The sequence below is a fragment of the Vitis riparia genome, chromosome 4 (assembly GCF_004353265.1).
Source record: "Vitis riparia cultivar Riparia Gloire de Montpellier isolate 1030 chromosome 4, EGFV_Vit.rip_1.0, whole genome shotgun sequence".
Lineage (NCBI taxonomy): Eukaryota > Viridiplantae > Streptophyta > Magnoliopsida > Vitales > Vitaceae > Vitis > Vitis riparia.
This window is the reverse complement of record NC_048434.1, coordinates 11,215,192-11,235,016: the sequence shown is the minus strand read 5'-3', so window position 1 is coordinate 11,235,016 and position 19,825 is coordinate 11,215,192. Positions and strand designations below refer to the sequence as shown.

General features: G+C 36.8%; 3 protein-coding genes across 3 annotated transcripts; 2 read left to right on the top strand and 1 right to left on the bottom strand.

Moving 5' to 3' along the window:
- Positions 1 to 4,251: 4,251 nt before the first annotated feature.
- On the bottom strand, positions 4,252 to 9,577 carry LOC117912086 (DNA-directed RNA polymerases II, IV and V subunit 12). Its single transcript, XM_034826550.1, has 3 exons — positions 9,436 to 9,577; positions 9,107 to 9,199; positions 4,252 to 4,482 (listed from the first exon to the last, which is right to left on the bottom strand). Exons 1-3 carry the CDS (start codon positions 9,473 to 9,475, stop codon positions 4,460 to 4,462), a joined length of 156 nt encoding a protein of 51 aa, XP_034682441.1. The 5' UTR covers positions 9,476 to 9,577; the 3' UTR covers positions 4,252 to 4,459.
- Positions 9,578 to 11,741: 2,164 nt separating this feature from the next.
- On the top strand, positions 11,742 to 14,079 carry LOC117913237. Its single transcript, XM_034828196.1, has 2 exons — positions 11,742 to 12,073; positions 12,171 to 14,079. Exons 1-2 carry the CDS (start codon positions 11,742 to 11,744, stop codon positions 14,077 to 14,079), a joined length of 2,241 nt encoding a protein of 746 aa, XP_034684087.1.
- A 1,816-nt stretch (positions 14,080 to 15,895) lies between these two features.
- Positions 15,896 to 17,980, top strand: LOC117913236. Its single transcript, XM_034828195.1, has 7 exons — positions 15,896 to 16,410; positions 16,505 to 16,589; positions 16,699 to 16,779; positions 16,871 to 16,981; positions 17,090 to 17,325; positions 17,420 to 17,495; positions 17,584 to 17,980. Exons 1-7 carry the CDS (start codon positions 15,896 to 15,898, stop codon positions 17,680 to 17,682), a joined length of 1,203 nt encoding a protein of 400 aa, XP_034684086.1. The 3' UTR covers positions 17,683 to 17,980.
- The last annotated feature ends 1,845 nt before the right edge of the window (positions 17,981 to 19,825 follow it).

The window sequence follows — 19,825 nt, the reverse complement described above, 5'->3', positions numbered from 1 at the left end:
TTCGCATCATTCACCCCCTATTACCCCTTCGCTTTACAAGTCTTCTGCAGCAAAACAAAAAAATATCAAAGATATATTCAAGGGTGGTGCAATTAAAGAAACGATGGGACGCTTAATCAGCAAATTCTTCATTTATGAGAGTGTCGCACCCGCAAAAGCAAAGTCTCATCACTTCAAGAATATGATTATTGGTACACAACAAGCAGGTAATTACTAATTTATCAAATGTTATATTGTGTTATACTTTTAGTAAGTATAGTATTTTGTGACATGTTTTACATATGAAGTGCAGGAATGGGAATCGAACCTCCATCTCCATATGAAATAAAGAACAAATACTTGGAAATGGAGTACAAAGAAATGGAAGCTTATGTGGACCAACAAAGGGAAAAATGGAAGACATATGGGTGCATAATAATGTCAGATGGATGGACAGGGCCCACGAAATTAAGTATTATTAATTTCATGGTTTATTCTAAAGGGACCATAGTGTTCCTTAAGTCAGTCGATGCATCGAACTATATCAAAGACCACAAGTATATATATGAGCTTTTGAAGACTATTATCAAAGAAGTCGGTAAGGAAAATGTGGTCCAAATTGTCACAGATAATGGGTCGGCATTCATGAAAGCAGGGAAACAATTGATGAAGAAGTATAACTTATATTGGACTCCGTGTGCGGCACACTGCATCGACTTAATCTTTGAAGACATCAGTAAAAGACACAATTTTATCGAGGTGATAAACAATGCTCGCAAGATAACTAACTTCATTTACAATCATGGTTGGTTACTAGCACAAATGAGAAAGTATTGTGGTGGAGACATTGTTCGACCAGGAGCTACAAGGTTTGCTACCAATTATATTGCTCTTGACAGTCTTCTCAAAAAAAGGGTTGATTTGAAAAAATTGTTTATGAGTGATGAATGGGCACAACACAAACTCAGTCGAACAAAACTTGGACGAGAATTGGAGCAATTATTGTTTGACCATACGTATTGGGACAGATTGACAAATATAGTTTCATTATATGAGCCATTATACGTGGTGCTTCGACTTGTGGATTCTGAAGTTGTTCCCACAATGCCATTTGTGTACGAGCTTATGCACGTGATGAAAGAGAACCTTATTCGTCAAGGAGCTGGAGATTGGATGTTCAAAATAATATAAGATCGTTGGCAGAAAACACTAAAACATCCACTTCATGCAGCAAGTACTTAAATACTATATATCTTTATAAGTTTTTACTTTGTATTTAAGTTTCTTTAAAAAAAAATACTAACTCTACTAAATTTTATTGTAGCATACTTCTTGAATCCAAGATTTCAATATAGGCGTGGAGTTGGTAGTGATCCGGAACTACTTCAAGCTGTCCATGATGTTTTTGCAAAATTAGATCCAACTACTGAATCGCTTGGTCAATTTGGAAATGAGGTGAATAAAAAATTGTTATTTTTGTCAATAAAACAATAATTTCATTCATCAATTTATTTGAACGTTTACTAACAAATTAAATGTTGAATACATAGCTTGTACTTTTTCGAGATGCAAAAAGAGGATTCGGTGATCGAGCGGCAATTGCATCAAGGTCAACCATGGTGCCCGGTGAGTCTTTATAAGAAAAAATTGATTATTATTATTGTAAATTCACCACATAAGTATTTATATGATTATCAAATTCGTTGCAACTGAATGGTGGTTTATGTATGGGAATCAAACACCTACATTGAGAAAGTTAGCCATCAAAGTTCTCTCACAAACTGCGTCATCTTCTGCATGTGAGAGAAATTGGAGCACGTTTGCTCTCATCCACACAAAGCAACGAAATTGTTTGGCTTACTCTCGTTTGGAGCAATTAGTGTTTTGTTACTATAATATGAGGCTAAAGTTACGCGATATGGAGGCAGAAAATGATTGAGTTGCTGAAAAAGATTACCTTGATCTTCTTGACATTTCAGTCGAGGTGGGTGAAGAAGAAAATAATCAGTTGTTCCAGTGGGTTAGGCCTATACACTTGGATGACGAAGTTGGAAATCCTGATCCACGAATTGCCGCTCATGCTCGAGAATTTGGAGTTAAATGTTGAACGTGTGTTGTTCGAAAAAGTTCACTCTGAAAGTTTTAGCAAAGATACTGATGATTCATTTCATGCGACATTGCATTCCCACCAAGAGATTGACTCCACAAGTGCTGGCCATAGTAGTCGACCTAGTGCTGCAGGTACTTCTGCTTCTAGTTACGATGGTTTAAGAGGTGGAACTGATGATGGAGGTGATAATGGGGGAGGAGATATTGATGAACGTCGACATAGTCAATATCCAATCAGCCAATTTACTTGTGAAAATGATTTCACACACTGCACACAGGATGAAGACCATGGCTCTAGAAGAGCTGGTCCAGGCATAGGAGCTATTGGGAGGCCTTATAGAGGAAGAGAACGAATGATGGAACCATATAACGAGGAGTTACTTTCAGGGAGTTTTGAATCTATGAGTATAGGGACTCAATTTAGTGACTCCTCGAATGAGGCTAACGTCTACCCTCCTCATGTGATGAGTTATGGTCAACCTTCAAGTTCAACAGATGAAGAGTATGGTATGTCGCATTATTCCCCTTCCAGACAAATTCCATATCAGATGGAAGAAGGATTTGGCGTTAACACATGGGTGAACTTTGAGTATCCTATCCATGTAGAGGCAGTAGGTAGGACTCAAGAGATATATGCATGACATGTTAGAATTTATAACCAATATTATCGAGGCTCATTGACTTGGTACCAATATTGTCTCCAACAGCAAGCCGGGGTTCCTTCATCTATCAATCCCATTGAACCACATCGATCCTCATTTTGGTACTAAAGGGACATTGCAATGTAATGTGTACAAATTATTGTTATTTAATGAAATGAAGTATTTGATGTGACTTTATAATGAGAACAATTACGAAATTAACATTTCTTATATATCGATATGATATAATTACATCTAATATCGCAAATTATATCATATATATATCAAATTTTTCAATAAAACAACTTTAAAATGTCTATTATACTTCTAATTATATTATTATGAGGTTTTTCTTGCATTTCCATGAATTTTTAACAATTTTAAGCCTACCAATAATATCCATCGATATATCCAAAAATATCTCCGATATATTCGATATATCCGTAAAATCGAATTACCGATATATTCGTGATTACTGATATTTTCATCCTTGGTTAGTATTCATATAGACAAGGTTATTGGTTTTTTGTATTCATGATACTAGTTCGTCCTTGATCCTTCAGCATTACAAATATTTGATTGTTTAAAATTGAACATATTAATACAGGTTATTAGTTGATGCTTTGTTGAGATGCTCGTTGGTTTGTTTTCAAGAAAAAAAAAAAATCCTTTCAATTAAAATTTAATTTTTGATTTATCAATTGATTTGTAAAGATATATATATTAAAAAAAAGAAAAAGAAACATAAATTTTTTAATTGATTTTTAAAATAAAATCCATAAGGTTTTTAATTTTTTTCAAGTTTTTAAACATTGTCTTTGTCAAATATGATATAATTTAATTTAAGAAAAAATTAATATGGTCACCTATAAGAAAATTAAACATTTATTTATCCTAAAGATTCTAAATTCAGTGAAAATAATTGTGACCCAATTAAAATATTAGTTTAAAAAAGATATTAAGAAAGTAACATCCAAAGGAAATGAGAGAAAAGTTCTAAATAAAATTTTAAAACTAAAATATTTATTATTTATAGTAAAAAGAAAAAAAAATATAATCTAAATTAGTTTTTTATTTTTTAAAATTATAATTTAAATTAATTTAAAAATAAAATTCAAGATAAACAACACTAATTATTTTTAAGAATAAAATTTAAAATAAAGACCAAAATATATTTTAAATCAATATCTAATTTAATATAAAATAGTTTTTTTTTATATAAATTACATCAACACATCCATGTTCAGCACAATTTATACTTTTATAAATATTAGTATTTAGAAATAATATATCAAATTAATTGATTGATAATATTATTATTTATAAATAATATATCCACAATAATTATTATTTATTTATACATGTTGAATTTATTACATAAACTTAATTAATTTTATAATACATATATTTTAAAAAATCATATTATTATAAAAATATAATATGAATTAAAAATTCCAGCCCATCTAATTCTTAATGCTCAAACTTCCCCTCTTCTCAATGCCCTTTGATTGGATAAAAATTCTTTTAGGAAGAGAAAACAAATCAATAAAACCTCTCAAACAAACTGTATCAATGCCTGTTCATTTCATTGTTGACAAGTAATTGTTTGAGACAATCCAACAGAAACCATATCATAATACGTCCAGCATTAGTATCAAAATAGATGCACATCCTTCTACCAAGTGAGACAGAATCAACCAACTCTATATGCTTGAGCTTTCACATTGCCTTCAGCGTGCTTCATACTGCACAACTGTAGAAAAAAATTAAAGAAACTAGTGTTCAATGATTATAATATAAATGAGAGCTAATAAATAAACCAACCAAACCAACAATTGAGTTAGATTCAACATAATAATTGTTCTCTTTCTCTTTTCCTTCCCATTTTTTTTTTTTTTCAATTTGTATTATTATAGGCAAGCAAGAAAACCAAAAGGCACAACACTTGTGCTACCTAGCTCTTAACCATTCCATAATAACACATGCTCTCTCAATTTTTTGCTCCCCTCTCTTGTACACCAAGGCAAGGGATACTTACTCTGCATGCTAGGAAGTTCCTAATAGTAGAAAATCAGCATCAGTTCTCTATAGACAAACACCCACTGAAGGGGCCAAGAAATTAGTCCCTAACCAGATACATGCCCCACAATACCAGAACACCTAGAAAGGGGGAACAAACCAAACAAAAAAGGAAAACCAAGCTACATGCCTTCAAGACCAAAACTAAAAAACCAACTTGCTGCAACCCGCTCAAACACAAAAACACAGACAATTCTAGAAAACTGATGCGAAAGCCTGCTCACAGAGATCTCCACACCGACCCCACAAAAGCTCTATTACATTCTTTCCAATAAGTCTACAACAAGCTCAAAGAGGCTGCTTTTCGCACCAGTGACCTTCTCTATAGACACCATAAATTTTTAAAACACAACCCTTATAGCTGAAAGAGAAGCAACCACAAATCTGAAGTGGTTCAAATAAACAATGCAAAAGCAAGTGGTCTAATGTCTTGACACATCTTTCTTACAGATACAACACCAACAGCATCTCGCCAATATTGTTAACATATCTTGGAAATCACACTCACTGTCAACTAGAATGACTGGAAGGAAGAGGAGAAAAATGCAGCAAGAGAAAAGGAGAACACAATTAAAATAGAAAAGATAAGCACCATTTTCAAGGGGAATTTTCATAAACATGATAGTCAAGGTGCCCACATCGAATAGAGCTGCAAATAAATGATTTAAGGAATTCATATTTGAATTGTCAGCATGTGCAAGAAGATTACGACAACCTCTACCAAGAATGTCGGCTATGTTGCATGAGCATATTAAGCAAAAGTTCACTTAGTATGCTGTCAAAATTCATGAACAAAACATTAAGGAGGTCAATCACCCTGAAGAAGAGTAGGCAACATGACACAATGCATCACATTTTGGATTAAAGTAATTGCTGATGACTCTTTCACTACATACATAGTGACATTAATATAAGTTGAAAGGCTAGAAAAAATGTAGTTAATGAAGGAGGAAACTGAATACAAAAATGCCTTTTTAAGTCAACTGCCATAGAGGCAGTTATTCAAGCCTTTCTGTGCAATAGAAATTCAATTTAAGCATCGTTTTCTTCAAATCTGTCATTCATACCTTGTGATCATCCTCTCTTCTTAAGAAAATTTCCTATAAAATCTAAAGAATTCTTCTCAACATGGCAATATCCTAGTTCAATGTCAAAAAAAATAAAAATAAATAAAAGCTACCATGCTTACACCTTTTAGATCCTCTTCCACCATCCCTCCTCCCTCCATTTCTCCCTCCCTCTAGTTTACAAACAAGAGAAACATTTAGACCCAACCTAAATCTCCATTTCCATGATTATCAATGTCAACCCCTTCTGCTCCATTTACAGGACAAGGACTCAACATTTCCTTAGACTATTCTCACTCTGATTTTCAAGACGGTGTGTCATGTTACACAACCAATACTTTTGTCCTATCATCTTCTATATATATATAGATAGTCAATATACAAATGGGCACACAAAAGCATACACAACATAAACAATGAAGCCACAAGACCAACTAAAGCTGAGGAATACACACAAAGCAGCTCTCTTCCTCTTTTTTCCCTACAAAAGATCCATGCCAACTTAGAGCATTCTTTTCAAAGAACTACATCACCCACTTTATTCCAAAAAGAGTGTAAATTAGATGTCACAAGATGACTACTTTTGAGCATCAAAGGAGAATGTGATCAACTGTTTCTTCTCCTTTGCACAAATAGCACATGTTCAGCATCTTCCATTTCCTCCTTTTGAGCTGATACAACATTAATATCATTCCCCACACAGCTTTCCAAGCAAAAAAAATCCAGCTTTCGACAAGTCACAAGGATTCCAAACAATGCTAGAAAGAAAAGTCCCTATTCTTCCATTAGATAAAGTGTAAAGAGATTTAACTAAAAAATTGCCACATTTCAAGTTCAATTAAACCATTTTATCTTCAACATCCTTGCAAATTGATAGTGCTTGCAATCTCCTAAAAAAGGTCCACCCCATCTAGCTCTCAATCATGGATGTACCTAGTGAAATGAGGTTTGCAAAAAACTCCTCATTTTTTTTGCTCTCACACATCAGCTACCCATACATCTTTGGCAATAGCTATGGAAAACAACTCAAGGAAAGCCTCTCCAAGAGATAGGTTAACACACCCTCTATCCTTCCAAAATTTCTACCTTCACCCATTGCCCACACTAAACCGGTTCTACTGTTGAAGGCCTCACTTCTGATAGTCTTCCACACTCCCCACTTCATACCCTTCCCTTGCTCCTTTTCACCGTCATCCCCTTCCTTCCTCCCCATACTTCCCTATAATCACCTTCTTCCAAAAGGAGCCCTCTTAGCAACAAATCTCCAACAACATTTGTCAAGGAGAGAGCCTTGTTAAGGTTGGACAAACTTCTAATACCCAAGCCTCCATTCCTCTTATCCATATATGGACCAATACACTAGATATGGCTTTTGCACGAAAGCAATTCCCCTCTTTGCATCAGACAAGATTGGAGTCTAAGAGCAAGATATTGATTGGTTCCTCAATCAAGATCAGTTTCATGATTGTCCCTCGTGATGCTACTTATTTTTATAATAAATACATGTTCAAACAGGGGCAATTAATTTTGATTTAGAAGACAGGTCTTTCTATTTGAAAGCAAGTATCATAAAAATGCCTTGCTGCCATTTCTTCCTTCATCTCTTTACAACACAACCCCCACCTTTGGTCCCCACCTCCCACCTTGAAACCTTTTGTCCATATCACCAACAAAGCAACCAGAACAAAAACCAAGTACAAGTAACTCAAGAAACACCTTTAGCCTGCCTCAATATTACAAAAGGATTAATTTTTCAGAAAATTTTCACATATTCTATAATTGCCGTCAAAGCAGTGGGAACAAAAATCAACTATATAACTAATGAAATACCTTTATCCTACCACAAGACTACAAGAAAAGGATTAATTTTTCTGCAAGTTATCACATAACAACTGCCACAATCTCCCCCATAAAGATCATTTTGTACACTTCTACTTTATGTTCCTGCAGCTACACTATAACTCAACCAATCCATTACTAAAAAGGGGCTCCAAAAAAAGGAGAATAAAGTGGAGTGACTTCAGAAAATGAAAGGCAAAGAACTTAAATTGGGACCATAATACAATTTAATGTTTTTTGGGTCCCCATTGGGACTTGAACTTCAAAACTCCTGTAAACCCACCCCAACCCTTTGCCACTAGAGCTAGGCCTCAAGGGTCATAATACAATTTAGTGTTAAACAAACTATTCACAAGCTGAAACCAATTCAAGGCTGAAAGTAGTTTTTTCTGCTAGATTTCTAATAAAGCAGTTAGCCCAAATCCCAAACGGGCCTATGGGATCAATACAAACTCATGAAAAAACACTTTATAAGAAAATGGAAAAGCCATTAATGCAGGTTCCTCAAACAAATCACTCCTATAAATGGGGAAACAAGCAAATTAATGAATAAAATTAACTCAAGTAGAAGTATAAGAGGTTAACACCATGGCCATGGACAAGGACAGTGGCAGAGCCAGAGAAAGAGTGGAGGGAGGGGGGCGGGCAACATATGATCTTTACCTTACATTGGGGCAAAATGAGACCAAAGTGCCCATATAGCCTGGTGGTAGCTATGCATATTTTGCACAATCTGGACCTGGGATGGGTGGGGGGCGGCATGGGCATAGCGAAAAAGATGGTTGCAACTCAATTCAATAATGAAAGAAGCGAATAATCCTACCCAACAAAACGATTTGGAAGAGATAGCCATATAAGGCCATATAGAAGACTAGGGTGTAACTACTTCGGGTATACTGTGTTCGCCACTTTAGTTATATATACATATACACAGTATACCGGAAGCAGTTACATATATATATGTATGTAGTTATGTATATACTCTTATTTGCATATCAAAAAAGGATATCAGAAAAGGAAAAAAAAAAAAACCTGAGGGTGTAACCAATAATAAATTAAATGCTACAGTTTGTACCACAATATTTTGCGAATCATGTGAACATGTTCCACCATATAAATCAAACAAACTACAATTTATGTAATTTATATCCTTTCCATCACTTTCTCACAAAATTCAATTCCTATTTTTCCCTTCCAATTTAATTAGACTACAATATTAGGGCTTAACCGAAAGCCCCAATTATGCTAAATTTCATAAGTCTCAAACCCGAAGAAATAAACCAAAAGATATGAGCAACTTTCAATTACCAATAAAATAACCAATTTTCAAGTTTATAACGTGAATATCAACTAACACACGAATAAAGTGAAGATGCTTCAGATATTGCTTACTTCTACGGGTTCGCTTTTTGTACAAGATGCGGTAACCACATTCACGGCATTGAATCACATCGCCAGGCTTCAGGGTGTTTTCTTGCCCACAGTCTACATCCAATTAAGGGTCAGCCACTAAGAACCAAACATCTTCATGGTGATAACAAAATTATTTTGATAAAAAAAAAAAAAAAAAACAGCGAGAAACTAATAAAGCTCTGTTCGTACCCCCAACAAGAGGGAAGAGGAAAAGAAAATTCCATAGCAATTCAACCCAAACTCGTTTTACATTACGTTCCTGAGATTTCTCGGGAACCAAACAAGAGGGTTAAAGAAAATGGATGTACCTCCACAGATGTAGCTAACAGGTTCGGGTTGCGGATCCATTTTGGAAGCAGAGCTGCTGCTATGCAAGGCGGCGTTAGGGTTCTCCCAAGACAAAACCCTTCAGTCCCCCTTTCACGTTTTCTTTCTTATGACGGTAGAATGAAAAACTAAATAAACAAAAGTCACGTCCCCCGACTTTTCAACTTAGCGGAAGAATGGGCGGATTTTTCATAAATGTACGGGTTATTGGGGAAAATAATTTTTAAAATGCAGTAGATTGAAAAATAATTTCCAATCTACTGCACTTTTTTAACGCGTAGGAAGAGAGAGGAAAAAAAATGGGAAAGTTGTGTTTTCATGGCCCAATTTGGTAATAATATTGTTTTTGGAACCCAGGTTTATGAAATAGGAAAAATATTTTTCAATGTGGAAACTTATATGGGTTTCATGCACTATGAGCCGGTTGTATTTTTCTACCGAAATTGCCCCTCCAGGTATCCACATCAGCAACCCATCTCAGCACGGGCTGAAACTGAACCGGTTGTCTTGTGCAAAATCAAATATTGAGCTTCCCATAAAAACACCCTGGGCGACCGACCGTTCATCCTCCCTTTCTCTCATTTGGTACCCACAAGAAAACCCTAGCCGATCGTTCTTTCTTCCCTCTCTCTCATTTTGGCACCCATTCCTCTCATCTGTCTTCACTCGGTCACCAAGGCGAAGCAGAAAATCCCATAAAAATAGTGTAGCCGAGGGTTCTTTCTCCCCTCTCTCTCATTTGATACCCATCCCTCTCATATTTCTTCACTCTGTCACCGAGGCGAAGCAGATTTCAGTTGAGAAGGGCTTAATCCGATTTGTCACATCTTAGATTTTCTCTGTCGAGGTAAGCCATTCGTTCCGTGTTTTGCATTCGCATTCTCATTCATGAAAAATCTGCTGTTTGTGTGGGTTTTTTCTGAACCAGGCGTGGCTCAAATGTTGGCATTTAGGAGTTGGTACTGAAATTTTAAATCTGTTGGTAATGAATCATCATCGTCTTTTTCAAATCTGATTTTGTACTGTTTTATTTGGATTGACAAATTATCGCAACTCTGTTGTTTTGATATAAAGTGAAGGCAAGAATATGGGTTGGAAATTGTTTCGTTGAAAAAGGCATTTGTTTTGGTTTTGGTTTAGAACTGAGAAAAACATATTTTGAATTGATTAGCGAAAAAGGAAATTTTTTTTTCCCAGTGGTGTTTTTGGGTATTGGGAAACAATGCATTTTTAGTGAAACCCATTTATTGGATTGTGTTTTTGGATTGAGCTATGCAGTGGATGACCAAAAGGGAACATTTTTTCGGGATGAAGTTTTCATTTTGAGAGCGAAAAAAGTTCTTAAGAAATGGTGATTTTTAGATGGGAAAGTTGTTCCAAATTACTCAGTTTTTTGGGTTTTTGTGATATTGATGGTTGATGGGTGCTAAAGTTTTCGTTGTGTATTTTTGTTTTTGTTTTATATGTATAGTTTCAAATCACGTCCCATTTCTTCAAACATATAGTTACATGTGTATGGTTACTATATGTTAATGTTCTTGTTGATTAGTAATTGATATTGATTCAGAGATCCGTTTTAGAAGATGGTAATAGGAAAGGCTATATAGGAACTATTGGTATCCATACATTGGTTTAATTCCCTTCATAACATAAATAGAAAATAGGGAATGCTGGTCAGAATGGATGAAATGCATTTTTATCTATATATTGTTTCTTTTGGTGATCAGTTGGTTAACCTTATTGTACTGGTAAGTTAAGCTTATGTACTACCTCATTATTTCTGAATGTATGACCTTAATCGACTGTATGTACTGCGTTAGTCAACATCAGGTACTACCTGAGCCAACCTTGGGTACAAGCTGTGTGACGACTGGAAACTTCATTTTTTAATATTCAAATAATTCAAATGTGAATAAAAGTTTCTTTATTGTTAACCCAATGGGGTTCACTTTGTCAAACATAGGACCTACAGGCTGTTTTCAAGTCATGCATAAATTAAATTGTATTCACTTCCACATACATTAACTACTCTGCTCAGTTGGTTCCACTTACCTTTACTTGAGACTGTACCATAGGTACTATCTTAATTAACCTTAGGTCTAACCTTAGTAATCTTTAAGTACTAGGTTAGATATCCTTAGGTACTACCGTAGTTGGACTTGCACACTACTTGTTTGCATCGGCCAATTAGCATGTTTGAACCTTAAAGTCTTTGGAATCAACATGCATAATTCCTCAATCTTTCGTTGTTGTATTGTTTTTAACAAATCTTTATGTCAATAAGGAAATGGAAGAGGAGATGTTTTGTTACATTCATGAAGGTGGTGAGCTTGTTAAGACTGCTGTTGGGTCCGTCGAATATAAGGGAGGTCGGACCAATTGCAGTGTTGTTAGCAAGAATATCTCACAATCTGAATTCGTTTCAAAAGTATGTGGTCAACTGAACTTGGATTCCAATTCCATTAAATTGGAATTCACAGTCAAGTTTGACCCATCATGTCTATTACCACTGCATAATGATGGCGACATAGTCAATATGTTCAAATTCAACGACATGTTTTGTCATGTCTACATCTCCCAGTGTACTGAATGTGGTGATGACCTCATTTCCCCTACTAGGTACCTAATGTCCTTCCACAATAATGTTCCCTTTTGTATAATTGTTTTCACACTTAGATTGATGGAGGATCAAATTCTTTCTTTATGTTTTTTGCAGTGCCCCAACCCCCATTGTTGCTTCAAACACAGCTCATGTTTCCTCTATTGGCGAGCCCCCATTACACATCTCTAATGAGTCGCCCACAATTCAGTCATTTGGGTTTTCCCAAAGATGTGCTATGACAAATACCGTTCAACTTCAACCAAGCCGGTTCGAACATTCAATTGTAGGTAGTGGACATACCTTCCCAAATGCGTCGGAGTTTCGAGATGCAATCTATTTGATGTCTTTGGCTGGAAAATTTCGATATTCTTACAAAAGGAATAGTCCGAAACACATGACCGTAGTATGCACAATTGAAGATTGTCCTTGGAAAATCACTGCGCGTGCAATAGGGGATTCAAACATTGTTCAAGTACACACATTCCGAAATGTGCATAACCATTGCTTGGAAGATGTTGTCTTGTCTCAGCCTTTAGTGAGATCCACTCGTGCATCGTTGGTCATTGATGATGTCATTCGATCTACTCCTGAATACCAACCACGCCAAATTTGTAAGGACTTTGTAAGGCAACATGGCATCCAGTTAACTTACCTACAAGCATGGCAAATGAAGGAGAAGGCTAAGGAGCGCATTTATGGACAACCCAAGAATTATTACAAATTGTTGCCATGGATGTGTGAAAGAATGCTTGCAACAAATCCGGGATCGAGTGTTGAGTTGAGTTATTCCAATGACGACCATTTTGAGAAGCTTTTTGTTGCTCATTCAATATCTATCGAAGGGTTTGTAAAGGGGTGTCGACCAATCATTGCAATTGATTCGGCCCATATGAGTGGGCCTTATGGCGGTGCTCTATTTTCAGCCACCGGCTACGATGCTAATGACTCCATGTTCCCCTTAGCCTTTGGAGTGATGAGCTCGGAAAATTATGAAGATTGGTTATGGTTCTTGGAAAAACTGAAGATAGTTGTGGGAAACAAGGAAGTTATTATTATATCAGATAGACATCCCGCTTTGCTTCGTAGTGTCCCTGAGGTGTTTGGCATTGAAAACCATGCTTATTGCTACCGTCACCTGAAGGAGAATTTTAGTAGTTTCTTGTCCAAGCATAACACACGAGGGAATAAGGGTAAAGAAAATGCATTGCAATTCCTAGATAGCATTGCGTATGGAAGGTTAGAACATGATTATAATGTTTCCATGTTTGAACTAAAAAAATACAACGAGGCTTTAGCCATATGGGTTGAAGAAAATGCGCCGCACCATTGGGCCATGTCAAAATTCCCAAAACAAAGATGGGATAAAATGACTACGAATCTTGCCGAGTCATTTAATGCTTGGTTACGGATTGAAAGACATCACTCTATTTGTAACTTTTTATTGGAGCACATGTCCAAGTTAGCTTCTATGCTTGTGAAGCATGAAGAAGAGTCAAAGAATTGGAAAGGGTGTATAGGGCCAAAAATTGAAGCTAAGGTGCAGGAAAATATTGCAAAGGGTGCAGTGTATCCAGTCACACCGTTCAAGAATGGAGTATTTGGGGTATGTATCGGGAGAGCCTTGTTAAATGTAGACATTCTGAACCGTACATGCACTTGTAGGGGTTGGCAAATGTTGGGAATCCCTTGTGAGCATGCCACAGCCGTCATTATTTCCATTGGTCAAAATGTTACTGATTTCGTCGATGATTGCTACAAATACCCAATGCAAGAGTTGATATATGGGGGTTCTTTCTCCGGCATAGAGACCCATGACATGCCTACTGTGGACGATGATGGTTTGGTTCGATCTATCACCGGGGAGGTGTTCTTCTCGCTAAAGCCTCCACATACAAAGCGCCCTCCCGGAAGGCCAAGGAAGAAGCGCATTGAGTCTCAATTTCAAGATAAACGAACTGTTTATTGCTCTCGTTGTCATATGTCCGGCCACAATAGAAAAACCTGCAAAAATCCTTTGCCTTAAATGCATATTTGTCTACTTATTGCATTATGCTGATTTTGTATTACTCTATTCCAACTAACTGGTTGTCACCCAATCATCGTTACTATTTGAATGTTTTGTGCCTTTCCATTCACCTGCAATGTTCATTGAGTTACATTATATTTCTCTGCTGATTCAGTTCTTTCACAAAGTCCGAACTATGTTTGCACCACATCTTGTTTTAATGGTATTTACTCAAATCCCATGTATTTGCTAAGATTACATTGCTTAAGCCATTTTAACCATACTGCAGTTTGTGTTCCCATGTATCATTTGGTGGCATCATTTAATTATCTGAAAATAAATACTTTGAATGAGTGGCATCATTTGTGTTCCCATGCACTCTAAGAAAATTTATTTTTCACCACACTTCTTCATGGCTTGTCCAATACCAGCCACAACTGTACGCTAACAGTTCTTACTTTGCAGGTTTAATTAATTACGCTTCCATTATTCTAGGCATGGCAACAGAAAGGAGGAAAAGGAAGGAACATGTCCCTGCAACATGTGCAGATGTCGGCAACACGGATTTCATTCAACAATGCATTGAATCTTCAATTTCACCTTTAATGCATATTTCCATATATTATATTTTCCTATCACTGACCAATATTTAATTTTAATTGTAGGAAAAGCTCCCAAAGTCCCGGTGTTCTGGAAGGAAATTCATCACTGTGATTGCGCGCTTACCACCAGAAAAACACCAAGCCATCACAGATATGGGATTTGGGGGCCTGTTAAAATTTGCCTGTCGAGAGCTGAGATATGAGCTGTGCGGGTGGCTCATATCTCAATATGACTTTACTTACCACAGGCTTAAAATGGCAACTGGCAGTGCTGTCAATGTTAATGAACAACATGTCAGCCAAGTCATGGGCATCCCTAACACCGGGGAAGACTTGGTTATTGTTAAGAGAACAGGCCCCTCCAACCGCACATACACTCTCAGGGTTTTGGAGCAAAACCTTGACAATCTGCCTGTTGGTGATGATTTTTTAAAATCATTTTTAATTTTTTCTTGTGCCACTCTGCTGGCACCTAATTCCAAACTTGAAGGAAGCCATGACCTATGGGACACCATATGGGATTCTGATCTTGGTGTCCAAATGAATTGGGCTAAGTTTCTGCTGCAACACTTAGAGGACGGCATTAAGGAATATCGGCAAAAGCAGCCTACTTACATCCGAGGCTGCCTCATGTTCCTCCAGGTACAGTCAAGGGTACACAGTATTCTGCAATTAGGTTCAACTTTGTTTACATTTTATTTTAAAACTCATTGTTACTACAATTCCATAATTTAATGCTTATTGTTTCGTATACTACCCTTGTACAGCTCTTTTATATGGCATTCTTCTATATGCCATCAGTTATTGTTGAGGTGACCAGGCCGCTTGCTGCTGCATGGAGTGACGATGTCATAAAGCGCCGCTTAGCGGCTGAAATATCAACTTTCGGTGGATATGGGCATGTGGATGTATGCTATAAATGAACATAGCTTTTCGTAATAGTAAAATGACCATAGTAGCTTATTCAAGTCAGTCCCAATTTGTTGCTTCTCTAATTCAACTGATGGTGCATTGTGCAGGCACAGGAACAGCCACAAAGCACACCTGACATATTGCTACCATCAGTAGCCTCAACCTCCACAGCCGGTGACGATGCTACAGAGGTATTGCATAGCCACTAACCACTCATACATGTTGTTCCATACAGACTCCATACAATACTATGCTTATAATATTTTTTGTTCCACTTTATAACAGGTTATTGAAGCCCGCATCAGTGAGACATCAAGACTATGCTTAGATTAGCTTTGTCTTTGGTGCGGGATGTGGGTGCATTACGTTGCCGGGCCGGTGGATCAGAGGGGAATTCTTCCGTCCCTTGCCCATCAACAGAGCACCACACTAAAGATCAACCATTGCGGCCAACACCAGTGAGGCAGCCATCAGCTGAGGAAATTGAACCAGAAGACAGCCTCGTACCAACCCCTCATTCACCAGTTGGAATGGGACCATCACCAGCTCCCACTTATTCCGAGCCACTGGTCCCACAGTCTCAGGCACAGGCATCCCTTCCAGCTGAAGTGACAGTAGAGGATGCGGAAGAAGGTGAAGACGCGGGTGGGAGTGGCACCCAAGCCCCTAAACCTTCATCAATGAAGAGATATAAGCAGACCGCTAAGAGGATTGTCAAGCGTCCTCCCGCTTGCAAAAGTCCGTTTGTCGCCCAATGTGTAAAACAATTCCCAAAAATACCTCATGCAGATCGGGTAGTAGCAGATTATGCTTTGGCTGAAATGGGTGATCCTAGGTACACTTAAGATTTCTAAAACTCATTTTTATAATCATTTTATAGGTCAATAACTGTACATCATAATGACAAATTTACTTTCATGTCATTGTAGTGAGATTTTGTGCGACATGTATGGGATGTACATTAGACGGGAGGAACTTTCTTGTCTAAATGCAGGGCGGTGGGTTAATTCAATGGTAGGTTACTTATCCTTATGCCTTACTAAATTCACAATTAATAAGTCATTTGAATCGATAAAGTGTTGATGGAGGTTGTAAAATATGTTATTTTACACAACTTTGACAGATTGTTGCGATTGTCTCTCGCATGATGAATAGACAACAAGCACCACCACCTCGCGCACATTTTTTTGAGCCTTCGTTCTCGGTTAGCCCTCTAATATCCTAAATTCACTTGGTTTGCAACTAGAAGAGTAGATATTGATGTTTGTATTGATTCACCTCACCCTTTTGAACAGGTTGTTCTAAGCAACCTCAAATCTAATGCAACCACGCAAGTCATCCTGGAAAGATGCGCTATGTATCTGGATCCTGACACATTGGGCCATGATCTTAGTTCATGTGACATGGTAAATGAACATATCTAAAGTTCAATTCCATAGTAATAAATGCAAGGGTATTGGGAATGACTATAAAGTAATGACATAAAAGCTAATAACTCTTGAATTGTTATGCAGATGTTCATCCCGGTTTGCGAGAATAATCACTGGCACGTGCATGTTGTTAATTTTGCAGCTGGAAGAGTTGAGATACTTTCGTCATTGCCCCTAAGGCGGGGCAACAACATCAGTGCTGCAACACGACGATTATCAATGGCACTCCACAAAGCACTGCATGCATATAGAATCCATATGGATGTGGATGTCTCAAGTTTTGTGCATGTCCAACCACACCTTCTCCAACAGCTGAATGGGTAAAGCATTCAGATATTCCAACGAAAAGAAACATTTCTAAATAATTTGATTTATCAGATATCTATCATCTAACACATTTCTGATGTGTTATAGGTTCGACTGTGGTATCCTTGCACTAAAGTTCATGGAATTTTGGAATGGGGCGACCTTAACTACTTCAGTGGCAGTGGTTAGAGTTGGTTTACACTGTCAAACTTGGACTGTTTTTCTTTGTTTTTTTCCCAACCGCATGGAATAATTTTTTCCCATTTGCGTAGGACAAGACGAACATGTACAGACTCCAGCTAGTGCTGCAACTAGTGCTCAATGAACGCAACAGTGTCAGAGATACAATTATGGCCGCATGTCATTTGTGACTTCATAGTTCATGATAAGTTTCTTCCTATCTGCTGCTACGTACCAAAATGACCAAGGGTTGATTGTAGTTTGTCCAAAAATTTATTAATTCATATCATGTTGTGTGCTGATGTGATTTGTTCCACTTGTAACAGTGGCAGTTGGGTTATGCTGAATATGAGGACTTTATGTACAAGAATGACCAACGTGTAAGGGAAAAGAAGAGTACCTGCTAATGCTACTGCTGGAGCATATGGGATGCAGTAACCGCAATGTAATAGGGCTGTTCATTTTTCCTTCAATATTGTAAAGGAAGGGAGTAGGAACATGGACATATAGTTCAGTATTTGTTCTTTTATTATAGTTAATGGTGTTGGTCAGTGTTGTATTGGCGACTGATTGGACAACAACTGTGATTGTAAGATGTGATCCAAAGTGATAGGTTTATTATGGGGTATGGTACTAATTTCATAACAGAACAACAAACATAGACTGTATCCTATTTGTTTGTACACTGATGCAGTTTCAGTTTATCCTTCTATACTGACATTAGCAATTTGTTTCACGGCTTTCCTTTCATATGTAGTTATTGTGTAAGCTTTTACATAGCATCTTCTGTTAATGTTATTGGTAAGTTGGGAGGTTTGTTTGGTTTGATTTACTACATTATAAACAGGTTATCGAATATTGTTTATGGTAGTGTCATGCTGCAATAGGTAATGAAATTAACTAATAAAAATCCGAAGCCACATAATGGCTACATTTCTCACAGGTGCGTTAAGGTAGTACCTGAGGTACAGTAAGGTAGTACCTTAAGACCATTAAGATAGTACCTTATGTGCATTAAGGTAGTACTTGAAATTTCTCATGATCATTAAGGTAGCTTATGTAATCATCAGAAATTTAAGGTACTACCTTAATGATCATGATGTACTACCGTAATGACCCTGATGTACTACATTAATGTATCTCATGTACTACCTTAAGGAACATTGGAGAAATGTTGCTCTTCTGTGATTTAACTCAGAATTAGTTCATTGCATTACATATTACAACATGCCATTATTATATTCTTATTGCTCACTCATTCGGTAGCTTATGTAATCATAATAAATGTAAGGTACTACCTTAATGCACATGAGGTACTACCTTAATGCACATGAGGTACTACCTTAATGTACCTAAGGTACTACCTTAAGGAACATTGGAGAAATGTTGCTCTTCTGTGATTTAACTCAGAATTAGTTCATTGCATTACATATTACAACATGCCATTATTATATTCTTATTGCTCACTCATTCGATAGCTTATGTAATCATAAAAAATGTAAGGTACTACCTTAATGCACATGAGGTACTACCTTAATGCACATGAGGTACTACCTTAATGTACCTAAGGTACTACCTTAAGGCACATTGGAGAAATGTGCTCTTCTGTGATTTAACTCAGAATTAGTTCATTGCATTACATATTACAACATGCCATTATTATATTCTTATTGCTCACTCATTCGGTAGCTTATGTAATCATAAAAAATGTAAGGTACTACCTTAATGCACATGAGGTACTACCTTAATGCACATGAGGTACTACCTTAATGTACCTAAGGTACTACCTTAAGGCACCTTGGAGAAATGATGCTCTTCTGTGATTTAACTCAGAATTAGTTCATTGCATTACATATTACAACATGCCATTATTATATTCTTATTGCTCACTCATTCGGTAGCTTATGTAATCATAAAAAATGTAAGGTACTACCTTAATGCACATGAGGTACTACCTTAATGCACATGAGGTACTACCTTAATGCACATGAGGTACTACCTTAATGTACCTAAGGTACTACCTTAAGGCACCTTGGAGAAATGATGCTCTTCTGTGATTTAACTCAGAATTAGTTCATTGTATTACATATTACACCATGCCATTATTATATTATTCGTGGTTACTCATTCGATAGCTTATGTAATCATCATAAATTTAAGGTACTATCTTAATGGACATGAGGTACTACCTTAAGACCATGAGGTACTACCTTAATGTACCTCATGTACTACCTAACTGGACATTCGAGAAATGTTGTTCTTTTGTCAATATTTTGTTGTGACTATTTATTTAAGTAAACAGTTGTTTTCCCATTTTGGTATTCATCTACATTT

What these genes read in the sequence shown, in the direction of transcription:
- LOC117913236 (XM_034828195.1), top strand. Translation starts at nt 15,896, where the DNA reads ATGCTTAGATTAGCTTTGTCTTTGGTGCGGGATGTGGGTGCATTACGT. An exon ending in GGCGGTGGGTTAATTCAATG is followed by an intron (nt 16,590 to 16,698) that starts GTAGGTTACTTA and finishes CAACTTTGACAG; the next exon opens with ATTGTTGCGATTGTCTCTCG. An exon ending in CTTCTCCAACAGCTGAATGG is followed by an intron (nt 17,326 to 17,419) that starts GTAAAGCATTCA and finishes GATGTGTTATAG; the next exon opens with GTTCGACTGTGGTATCCTTG.
- LOC117912086 (XM_034826550.1), bottom strand. Translation starts at nt 9,475, where the DNA reads ATGGATCCGCAACCCGAACCTGTTAGCTACATCTGTGGAG. An exon ending in TGTTAGCTACATCTGTGGAG is followed by an intron (nt 9,200 to 9,435) that starts GTACATCCATTT and finishes AATTGGATGTAG; the next exon opens with ACTGTGGGCAAGAAAACACC. An exon ending in CAAAAAGCGAACCCGTAGAA is followed by an intron (nt 4,483 to 9,106) that starts GTAAGCAATATC and finishes TTTTTTCTACAG; the next exon opens with TTGTGCAGTATGAAGCACGC.
- LOC117913237 (XM_034828196.1), top strand. Translation starts at nt 11,742, where the DNA reads ATGGAAGAGGAGATGTTTTGTTACATTCATGAAGGTGGTGAGCTTGTT. An exon ending in GACCTCATTTCCCCTACTAG is followed by an intron (nt 12,074 to 12,170) that starts GTACCTAATGTC and finishes TGTTTTTTGCAG; the next exon opens with TGCCCCAACCCCCATTGTTG.